The sequence below is a fragment of the Dermacentor variabilis genome, chromosome 1 (assembly GCF_050947875.1).
Source record: "Dermacentor variabilis isolate Ectoservices chromosome 1, ASM5094787v1, whole genome shotgun sequence".
NCBI lineage: Eukaryota > Metazoa > Arthropoda > Arachnida > Ixodida > Ixodidae > Dermacentor > Dermacentor variabilis.
In genome coordinates this window covers 87,708,437-87,719,942 of record NC_134568.1, presented here as the reverse complement: position 1 = coordinate 87,719,942, position 11,506 = coordinate 87,708,437, and the positions used below count along the sequence as shown (strand labels likewise).

The following is an 11,506-nucleotide window of genomic DNA, read 5'->3' as shown; positions in this document are numbered from 1 at the left end:
CATTATGCAACACATATTAGACCCTTGCCCGCTAAAAAATCGGGTGCGCATTAGATTTATACTTTGTTTAGGAGCTTTGATGTCATTTGTACGTTAGTTTTCTACTTGAGACACACAGAAAGCTGGTGTGTGTCTCATTCGGGGGCATGTTAGAATTGGGCAAATACTGCCAAATGAGTCAGCTGTGCTTTTGCATTTTTCTACATCTTAATTCAACCAATTTCGTCGGCCCCGTCAGAGTCAAATTAACGGAAGTCGACTGTATAAACGAACCCTCTTGCTGCAGTGTTTAATCTTCCATGATGGAGCGTATAAGTGCAAATGAACAAGGACGTAAAAAGAAACAGAGACAGCACTTTCTCACTCTATGATAGACAACTCTATCGTTGATTCTCACCAACTAGCCTGCCAACGTGTTTTAACCAAGTGTAATCTCCAAGTCATTCCTGTGAAAGGAAAGGAGTTTGTCTGCTCGGTACACCCCACCCATACTGTGGTTGTAGACCTTGTCCAAGCTGTCTAGGAACACGAATGAACTCCTTGATGTTTTTCGGTCTCTGTCGTTATGCCCACACACTCCAACAGTATTAGGCTGTGTATGTTGGACCGTACTTTGAGTGGAGCTGCAAATTGAACCAAAAAGGAATGAGAAGTGTCTGTTGGCATACTATCTGTTGCTAACATTAAATTGCAAATGGACACTTGCCAAGAACTTGGACACACTAATGGCTGATGCTGTGCAGGTTTTGGAGGCTTTCATACACACAAGACAGGTCACAAGAGATGAGAAATGCACCCATTTGCAGTTGACTTGTTTCTGTGATTTGCACAATCCTTTTACTTAATAATGTCTTTCCATCCACAAGACCACCACACATCTTTTTTTTCACAAAAATTTATTACAAAGTGATAACACTGATGGTGTGGATTCAACCAGCAATATGATTGCTCTGGAAGTACAGAAAATCTCCTGATGCTTCCAATGGTTTGGGGTGCATTGGACAGGCAGCCGAGCAGATTCAAGCATGTAAGTATCCACTGCAAATAGAGCAAAAATATGTGTCAGTACTTCGCAAAACAGTTTTTCCATTTTTTAAAATACAAGTTCATCCTAACAAGAGTGCATAGTACCTATAATAAACTAAAAGACAGTCCCCACCTGTCTGCACCCGTGCACGAATTCAGCTTAGTAGAGCCCATCTTAAATGGCTCTTGAAATGCTGTAAAGTGTTTCTCGCACAAAGTCTGTGCTATTCAGTGTGCGATTTACGGGGTAATGATGTAAACAAAGAAAATCCTGAGAAAGCACTCTTGTCTATGCCCAAGGAGGCTAGGGAAAGAGGAGGTGCTTGTTTAGGCCTGCACCAAAATTCAGTATGCGAGCCAGAAAACTGCAGCCAGAAGAAAAAGGCTGTGCATTCTGCACTTCTTTAAAGCTATCTACAAGCATATTTATTTGCTTCTGACAATTTATGCCTCTGATTCATGACACCGGCGACACCACCAGGGGGAAAAGAAATAAGATAAACTTTGAAGGTGCTAAAGCTTCCAAACGGCACCAGAGAACATGGACTAAAAAGGGGACATCAAGAGGATCACATTTTTTTCCCTTCATATTCTCTGAAACTGTTTACAAGCTATGCACTTTAACTAGGGGAATTGAGGAAGGCAAAAACCAAGGTTGTGGGAAGACACACTTCTTCAGCAATGAAAAGTGACAAGCTGAACCCTGTAATGCACCTTTGCAAGACGGAACCAACACAGGGTGTCTACCAAGTTGACACTTCCAAATTTCCTGAGCTTTCTAGGTTTTCCCTGAGTGCCTTTGCAAAATTCCCTGAGTGACACAGAACTTTATTTTATGTCAATACGGGCTGACACCATGTCGCCTGATGCTGTCACCTTCTAGTAAGCATGTTAAATAAAGAACGACTTAATCCAGTTTGAATAGTAAGGAGCAGTGTTTACTTTATTCAAAAAGAAAACAGAAGTAAGGGGTTAGTAAAATGCACAGTGAATAAAATATCTTCAATAAAATGGTAAAACCCATTCCATATCAAGTAAAACATTTTAATTCAAATACGAATAAAAAGGAAACGCACGCAGAAGCAAACATTTTTGAATCTGAGCTATTTCTATCAACTGATAGCTGTATCGAGGCAAAGCTGACATTTGGGAACCGGCATTATTCAATGCGTTGTGTTTTTCGAGCTCCGAAGCCAATCGCGTGGACCACAAAGGTGGAGTCGGTACCATTGCTGACAGCGGCGAATTCTTTCAATGAAAAACACGGCACCGAACGGCAAGAAGTTTAATAGCGAACGACAAAGCAGCTAGGCCTAGCGTTGCCGCGGTAGTGCCAGCTTATCTGCGTGCGACAGCACCGGTTAAAGGCGGCGAGATAATCAAACTGGCGGCGGTGGTGGCTGTGATTTACGCCATTTTGGACTTGCGGTCACGGCAAAAAGTTCGGAAAATTGGACGGCGAAGGGTTCTTGGGTCCGAAATTTCACATTCTTATACACCGACTCTATAGAGTACGTGGTGGTGCCGCGAAACCGTCCGAATTAACGGCTATCCAGAAAATCAGGCGTCCAGAAAGTCGGTCGTTTACTGTACACTGGCAACTCCTCCAGCCGACGACACGGTGTCAAAGACGATTCGTTATGATTCCTCTCTGTTACTCGAGCCAGCAATACCGTTACTTTCGTTATCTAATTCAATAATATTACAGATAATTTTCCCTGATAGAAGCACTAATTTCCCAAGTATTTCCTGACTATTCCAAATCCTTAAGAATTCCCGGTTTTCCCAGTAGGTAGACACCCTGCAACACTATTTGCACAGACATGACAGCCTATTGTTTGTGTTCTCTGTCAACCAACCTAGTGGTAATGATAACAGAAATGAAGCTGAGGTCATCATTGCTTCAATGTGAGTGCTGTGCAGCCACTGTTCCTGTCACAGTGCACAGCGAAGTGCTCCCCTAGCGCAAATATGCTGACTTCGGCCAATGCATGAACACTACATCACAACACTTTTGCCCAATCACTAAGATCCTTATCACCACCACTGCATCAAACCGTGCATCAAGATTTCATATTTCCCACTGGGTTATGGCTTTACATTGACTAAGAAAGCTGTTTTGGTGCTAAGTGCATTCTCCTCAGGAGAAGACACTGTGAAAGCCTGATAATGCTAACTATATCCTAGTCATTTTATCATGTAATGCTGCATGTCATTACACATAGCTTCAGGCATTTACAATTGAGATTCACTTTCCTCATTTTAAATGCATGAGTGTAACAAAACTAGAATATAAGCCTGCATGCCCATACTACTTGGTGTTATGCACACCATACCTCGTAGGAGTGCCTAGCTGTCTATAGATGTACTGTACGATAAACATTATACAACATGATTGCTTGATCAATTAGTGTAACATCTCAAAGCATTAATTCATAGCCTCTCAGAGATGCCATGGTGGAGGGCTGCAGATAAATTTTTACAATCGGGAGTCCTTAAGTGTGCACCCAAAGTGCAGTATAGGAGCATTTTTGCATTTCACCCCATTAGAATACAGCTGCCATAGCTGAAAAATGCAATTAATTTCACAACTAATAAAAAAGTTAGGTTTGACTAACTAACGATAATGAACATGGCTACTGCAAGAGCATCAAATTTACTTGGGCAGTGATTACAAAGACTGATAGTGGTGGTGATGATTGCAATGAAATAACAGTTCCCATTTCCACATAAATTAAGCTCACAAAGTTTTGCCACCTGGTGCAGCAAATCAGATAACGAGAACAAAAGTTTCTAGACACTTTTCGCAAAAGAAAAGCTTTCCGTAGTCCGAAGCATGATTGCATGCAAAGTTATGCTGACTTGTAAGCAAGCTGTAGTGTGTCGCAATGAGAAATCTTTACAACCATAGAACAATCAAAGAAATAGACACTTCGGTACCTAGATCTAAATGCAGGACAGTCAATTTCTAATCATCTTCACGACAGTGACAAGATTTATTGCTCGCTACAAAATTTCTTGCAAGTCGGGCTGTTTTCCATTAAGCAGTTAACTACACAAGGTACAGTACATGTATTTAAAGGGACACTAAAGAGTTACAAAATTAAATTTCCGCAATGGCAGTAAAAGGTGACTCATAAGCCATACAAGATGCGAAAACAAGACAAGTGGCAACGCCACCCTGAAGTTCTTGCACCAGCTTGCCATGATGTCATAGACTTTACAAGTTTTAGTTTAGCATTATAGCGGGGTTGAAATCAGCATGTGCAGAATGCTAAACAACCCATAGCGTTAAGCGTAAGCATGCTATTTCTCAGATATAATGTTACCGTCTTTGCATGATTGACATAATTTACTTAAATAGTCCTGGCTGCCCGCTTCGAACTGAATTTGACATTGCTTTTGGTAGAATTCATTTCGCTTGTAGCAAATTAGTGTCTAAATGGCTCCTCGTTTCGAACACATCGAGGCCTAACAAGAAAAACGATGACAATGATTTAATGGCATCCCCTTTGAAATGGGTCGGTGACAAATAGTCACTGAGCCTGCTTGATTTAATCAGGTATGCTATACATGTTTTCTATCTAGCATTTTTGTATACAGCTCCTTAATCTTTTTTTCCTTGAAAATCTATCTTGTAAGTGATCCAGTTGTATCAATCTCTTCCCTGCATTTTTTCCACCAATACTCAAAACGTCTTTTGCTTATCTCGACTGCAAACCAGCTGATGCTTCCATCTACTTTGAATCCAAGTGTTTCTGAAAGTTGTACGTTATCTACGGTTCCCACTCGGTGAATCCCTTCACATTCCATTAGGATGTGCTGAGTGGTCTCCGGACTTTTGCTTCAGTGTACACAAGCCGTATCTAGTTCCAAATATTTGCTGTGGTGTGTTTTTGTCCTTAGGCAACTGACTCGAGGCTCAAATAACAAGGGACTACCCTTTGTGTTATCATACAGATTTTCTCTTCTAATTTCTTTTTCTCTTTCTTGTAAATCCCCATCATTTGTTTTGTTTCCATTCTTTACATCCAATTAACTTTCTCTGTTTTTCCCAGTTTCTTTGTGATGGCTCCTGGTTGTCTATTACATATCAATTGCCCTGTACTTGGTTGCCAACTTCCTTAACCTCCATTCTGTGTCTACGCTTTTCAAGTACAATTACTTGTGCACTTTAGCTGCTTATTTATTTTCATCCATGTTCCTGAGTCTTTCTTCAAAATGACTTTTTCTCTGTTTCTCTGACTTCAAAAGAGGCCCAACCCATGTCACCCAAAGCCAACTGGCCTACTGATCTTTGGTCAACTTCTAACCCCAACAAGATATCTGATTTTAAGCATACAATGGCATTTGCAAACGTTAGCACTGGCACCATTACTTCTTTCCAGAATCTGCGCACCACCTCACCTCCGAGATGCCAGCGCCACCTATCTGTGAAGGTGAGAGATAGGCACAACAGCATATGGCCTCCGAGATCGGATGATTTCTGAGGGTATGATCGACAGCTTGTACTGCACATCAGAAGATCTCGGAGGCTATGGTCGACAGCCTGTGCTGCTTGTACTGATTTTGCCACAGATCGGCGGGCATTGAAAGTAAAATTAAAATGTGCTCCAGCCTTCCATTGTGCTGCCTCTAACACTTTACGGATGCAGACACAAAGCTAGGCGAATGGAATAGTGTCCAGCACATAAACAACATTATCATGCTATACTAAAATTCGCTTTCTGCAAAGTTGGTTTGTGGAATGGTTATGCTATTTCCCTCAACACCGCTATTACACTAAGCTAAAACTGTCTTTTGACAGCATCTACTTCAGTCCAGTGAATTGTTTACAGGTAGTTTTTGTTAGGGCTTTTTGACTCAGCAAATTTATTTTACTACACTGCATTTTAGAGGAACCAAAGACTCAACCTAACAGCCTGAACACTTCTGTACCAAAGGAGCCCAAAAGTATTTGAATATAATTAAAAATTCATGACATCACAGTGTACTGGCACTATGTCTTTGGATGCTGTTTTCTCCTAAAAACTTTCTCCTATGAACTGTAAAAGAGCCTTTTGGAAAAATACTTTGCCTGTCTAAACAGATTTGGGGCTACTATTATCTGTCCCTTTAATGTGAAGTTCATTAAATAAGGGCCCATTTCACAAAGCTCTGCAGAAATTTTTTTTTCACATCACTGGCAAAGATTAATAACTTCACTTCCATCTTCAGATATATAGGAGGGCTGCACTCCCAGTGATCTGATAGGGCTGGCCGCAGCACCCATGTTAGAAGTCCGTGGTCTCAGGGACCTCAGTCCACGTAACTTCACCATGACGGCCACAGTTTCAATGTGCGAGCTGTGTGCCACATGCAATGCATCTCATTGCTTGTGCCCGTGACTTGCATGGCATAGAAAAGCGCCAGTGCTTGAAAAGGGGAGGCATCAATTCCATGACAAATAACAACCATGACGACATAAAGGAAATGCAAGATGTGAGGCTTCTGCCACATGTGGACTTCACATCTATCTTGCACAAGCCTCAAGTTTTGTGACACAAGGCGAACTAAAGGTTTGCAAAGAAATGAAGGCACACACTTATATAACCAGTAGATAGGTGCAAAAAACATACATAAGAGAGCTTGCTGACAGCTGTGTCGTCAGTAAGGTGCCATGTCTAACATGTTCTTGAGGCTTGCATGAGTGCAAAGCAAATTTCATGCGACACTTTTATTACAAAGATGACAGTGGCTATTACAATTATTGCGTTCCCACTTGGCCTTGGTGACATACTTGGCAAATCAGTTGGCCATGTCACTTAGATTCACTCTGTGCAGTGCCATTCAGCTGATTTCCAAGTAATTGTATTTGATTGGTGTTTCAAGGCACATGCATCACTGTCATTTCAGCGAGTGAGAAATGTCGTCAAATGATAATATAGCTAGCTTTACAGGTGACAGTTTCAGCAGGTGGCAGTGTGTGCAAAGTGCAGGGCAGAGAAAGTTTTTTTGCTGTTCTGAGCTTTGCCAGAAACATTCTGCTCTCCTTTGCACTGTGATATCATTGTTTTTTTTTACATGGGTTTATAATAATGACTTCTAGAATAAAGATCACTCGTCATGCTCCGTAGTATGATTGTTACACCCAAACACCACACAACTGACCATTGTGAATCCTGCTGCACAACACAGCACACTTACAAGTGCACAACAGCAAGCATCACACTAGAGTCTAAAACAATGCTCATGCCACTTCGGAGCACTGCCCCTGTGCAGCCCTCTTATACTTGCAACAGAACTGGAATGATTGTGCAACTTTAACACTGTAGTAAAGTCTTAAGTATAAAACACACACTACAGCTTCTTTTCATTAGTGTCTTGCTAAAGCTTTATCTGCACTGGTGGGTTACTCTGTTGATGTCCACCTAGTTGGCATGACCATTTCATCTGCTGCTGAAGTGCTGAGTAGACCATAAATATGATCGCTTTGGCACAAACAAGGAAGGACGGAAGGGAACAAAGGGGGCGCTCCCCTTGTTCCCTTTCGTCTTTCCTTGTTTGCACCAGAACAATCATATTTATGGTCTACTCAGGAATGCAAACCGACTAGCCCAGCAACATGTACTGCTGAAGTGCTGATTGGCTGGGGGTGCCTGTCTCCTTCTGACATGTACCCCAGCCCAGCCAATAAGAACTTCAGCAGCAGACGAAATGGACATGTCCACAAGGTGGACAATTACAGAATACCCCCTCTCCCTTTTTTTTACATCCTAAATTAAAGGAATGCAGTCACCAAGGCATTACTCACACACATTAAATATAATAAAAAGATGGTGTGGATGCCTTACGGAAGCTTGATGCGCATAAAGACGTAGCAAGTGAAGAAAGACACCAGGATGCAGATGAAGCCAGTACTGATCAAAAGAATGCGGTTCAACCTTGGCGTGCTAGGGTTGTGGGTTCGGTCAAGGATAACGAAACCAAGACCACCAATGGTAAAGAGGAAGCTTGATGCCAGACCCTCCATGATGTACTGGCCATTCACTCGATACGGCATAAAAGCCACCTAAGAAAGAAAAAATAAATCGATACATTACATTGACTGAGGGTTGCCGCAAGTTCACAAGCACTACGGGTTTCTATTATTTTATGACCATGCGGGCTTCACAAAACATTGAAATAAATGTATGCACAGTACTTCAAAAATAAGAGCTGTTGTTGCCATACTTTAGGGACCTATGGCACAAGACATGTGACAATGAAATAGGCAGGCGCAAAGAAAAAAAAAAAATTGTTTTCCGATCTTTGCTTCGGCTGTCATTTTACAACTGCCTTTCAGCAAATATATATATATATATATATATATATATATATATATATATATATATATATATATATATATATATATATAAATTTGTGTGTGTGTGTGAGAGAGAGAGAGATTGCCCGTGACCATTTGTCATTACCGTCAGCACCAACATCATGACACCAACTGGCACTGAAAATTTACAACAGCTCGGCTAACACATTAGACAGCGTTATGCTACCTACTGCTAACAGTAAGCATATATTTGCTGTTGCAGCAATAACATTGACAAATGGATCGATGCTCACAGGTTTGCTGTGACCGTGTTCATCCACTGTAGATCCGATGCTTGGAGGCTCGACAATAACGTCGTATATTATACCTGTAAGAGCACACGCCAACCAGAAAAACCCGTCAAAGGAGTGGTAACACGTAGCACATCGCAGCTTATCTGACACTCTAAGAGCGAGTCACCTACCTCCGCAAACTAGGAAGTATGAGAAGAGCACCAGCGAGTATACGACCATTGGCGATGGTTGGTGGAACCATGTGGGCTTCTTTAATTTCAAATTTGGAACTTCGAGTACATAAAACGGGAGGCTGTACAAAAACTCCATCGTGTACACGAAAACAGTTTCGCCGGCAGACACTTGAGGAAATGACGTCATGACGTCGTTCATAGTAGAATAGTAGAATGATAGTACCAATGGATAAAGCCGTGGAGTGTCTAGCTATGGATAAAGTAGATGAGTATTTAGCGCCTCTCGTAGTAACTGCAGTTTGACACACTGAAAAAGTTATTGAAGTCTTCTTAAGCAGTCTAACAATGGCGACAATAATAATGATTCCATTTGGTTTAAGGAAAAGTTTATAGTGAGCTTTAAAGAAAAATTTTGAGGCCACAAAAACCAAATTTGGATGCTTCACCTAGCTACACGTTTAACTACCGTGCTGCGTACCAAAGGCCTAAAACATGAAAACGGGACAATCCTCTCAAATAATGCATTCGTAGACCAAAAGTAACCAAACGCTAGCTCTGATTGCACACCACCCCACACTGCACGAAAAATCACACACTAAGTGCCCCTTCTGCCACACAACGATAATCGTCATCTGCCTTGATGCGTTTCCTTTCTTTAACCATGCGAGCGCGGTACTTTCCAGTAACGAACGGCACGCGCGTTATAAGCATCATAGAGTTTCCTACAAAATTATAAGCATGATAGCATAATCGTCATGTGCCTTGATGCGTTTCCATTCTTTAACACTGCGAGCCCGGTACTTTCCACTAACGAACGGCACGCGTGTTATCAGCATGACAGCATTTCCTGTCGACAATGCTATCATGCTGATAACGCGAGTGCCGTTCGTTACTGAAAAGTAGCGGGCTCGCAGCGTTAAAGAAAGGAAACGCATCAAGGCAGATGACGATTATCGTTGTGTGGCAGAAGGGGCACCAACCATAACTCTTATATATATATATATATATATATATATATATATTAGAGGCATTAAACCATGCCTTAACAGCCGTGACTGTGGTTGACATCCTCAAACTACTTCGAGCCATGTCCGGTGTAGTGTTCAGCGGGAAAGTGGAACAGGGCGGCGGTACCCATAGAGTAATATCATATAGGTGTTCTGTGGTAATATACTGACTGGCGGTACCGACTGCACTAACTGTGCTAACTGCACGTCAGCACGTGTACGGCTGTAACTATGATGATAAGCCAGCCGTTGCACTCCACAGTACTGTACCGCATGGTACCACTATAGAAGCGCTAGAAGCAGCACCGGCGAGCGAGGGCACGCGGTAACGACAGAAACCCCGACCGCTGGCAGCACCGAGAGATCTCGTCGGCGCCACGAGCAACATGGGGCAAATGGGGTCTTGGCAGGCGCCTGGTTTAAAGCATCTTGTACGGCTTGTGCCACTTACACTGATCTTATTGCTGTTGTTTTCTCCCATGAAAGCGAGTAAGTGTCATTTATTGCCTCTTTAAGTACCGAGCTGTCATTTGGTTTGAAGAAGGCAACGCTTTGTGTATTTGCTGTATTGTGCCGATTTGGCGTTTCTTACAAAACGCGCTCAAACCTGGTTACATGGTACTATTGTGTTGTTGGACTAGTAGGTTATAGTGCCTGATTGAACAGCGCGAAAAGTAACACAAGATGAGATAAAACACACCGGCGCACGTGTTTCGTCCGTTGTGTCTTTTTACGTTGGACGAGTTGCTTCATTCGTGTAGCTATTTGCTCTATGCAGCCAGACAAACCATGATTGTGTAACCGCTGTTCATCTTTGTTGAGCAGTGGTATTTTCGCGTGGTCACGCGACACGGCGCATTGAAAAGGTCAAGCATTCTTAGTTATGTTCATGTAGTAGTGTGCGCAAAACAAAGTTAGTATTGCGAAGGATCCAGAGTTTATTCTAAACAAACTTTTTGGGTGTGTATTGATGCTGTTGACATCAAGCTGTTTCACAAATTCTGGAAGTAAAAAAATTAGCCTGAAAGGAAGCCGTCTTTGCAAAACGTAAAACTGTGCTATGCCAAATAAAATAAGCAATAATGCAAGTTAAAACTTCATTTGTTTTATAGACTTTAGGCGCAAGAACCACCTTTAAAAAGTTTTCATGACTTATTGCTAGGCTAATTGGTTTGTACTTGTTATGGTGTAAAGCATGCGACGTGTTCTTCATATGTCGATATTTCATATCATTATATGAAGAATACGACAGGGGAAAAAATAGTGTTGTTCCTTCATATCGTTTCGCATGTTTTATATCATAAGAATGATGTTTCTCTGTTACTCCTTTTCCTAAGCTGTGTGTTAGGTGTTGGCACAACTTCAGATACATTTTATTTCCTCTTCATACATTAAGCAAGGGACAAGAGTGGGAGGAACTGTGCACAAGGCATAAAACTGACTAATACCCGTGTCACACGGGCGTTTGGAAGGCCTTCCGACCGATAGTCAGTTGACTCAAAGGTCAAGTTCGAGCTGCTACACGTACGGTTTCGAAGGCCGCCGAGTCAATAGTCTATCGAGTCAACGAAGCACCTTACAACTCTATCGAAATCTCGATGGCCTTTGAGCAACGGAAACGGAAACAGTGCGAACATGCCCTCTCGTTGACAGTGTGCTCGTACTATCGGTTAGAAAAAACAAATCAAACCAAAATGCTCT

The 11,506-nt window shown here is 42.0% G+C and overlaps 2 protein-coding genes across 3 annotated transcripts in view; one reads left to right on the top strand and one right to left on the bottom strand.

The window, feature by feature from the left end:
• Positions 1–879: 879 nt before the first annotated feature.
• LOC142580205 (oligosaccharyltransferase complex subunit ostc-A) lies at positions 880–8,989 on the bottom strand. Its single transcript, XM_075691097.1, has 4 exons — positions 8,796–8,989; positions 8,626–8,699; positions 7,860–8,077; positions 880–1,038 (listed from the first exon to the last, which is right to left on the bottom strand). Exons 1-4 carry the CDS (start codon positions 8,983–8,985, stop codon positions 1,020–1,022), a joined length of 501 nt encoding a protein of 166 aa, XP_075547212.1. The 5' UTR covers positions 8,986–8,989; the 3' UTR covers positions 880–1,019.
• A 736-nt stretch (positions 8,990–9,725) lies between these two features.
• The window catches only part of LOC142580196 (uncharacterized), a 215,653-nt gene continuing 213,872 nt past the window's right edge, over positions 9,726–11,506 (top strand). The window contains exon 1 of one of the 2 annotated variants that reach the window (XM_075691081.1): positions 9,726–10,294. In XM_075691081.1, coding sequence (XP_075547196.1) covers positions 10,192–10,294 — 103 coding nt within the window. In that variant the 5' untranslated portion in view covers positions 9,726–10,191. The remainder of the gene's footprint in view (positions 10,295–11,506) is intronic. The other variant, XM_075691079.1, reaches the window with a different exon arrangement.

Coding starts and splice junctions, on each gene's coding strand:
- LOC142580205 (XM_075691097.1), bottom strand. CDS start 8,985: ATGACGTCATTTCCTCAAGTGTCTGCCGGCGAAACTGTTTTCGTGTAC. Junction 8,700..8,795: donor ATACTTCCTAGTTTGCGGAG/GTAGGTGACTCG, acceptor GTGCTCTTACAG/GTATAATATACGACGTTATT. Junction 8,078..8,625: donor AACACGGTCACAGCAAACCT/GTGAGCATCGAT, acceptor TTTCTTTCTTAG/GTGGCTTTTATGCCGTATCG.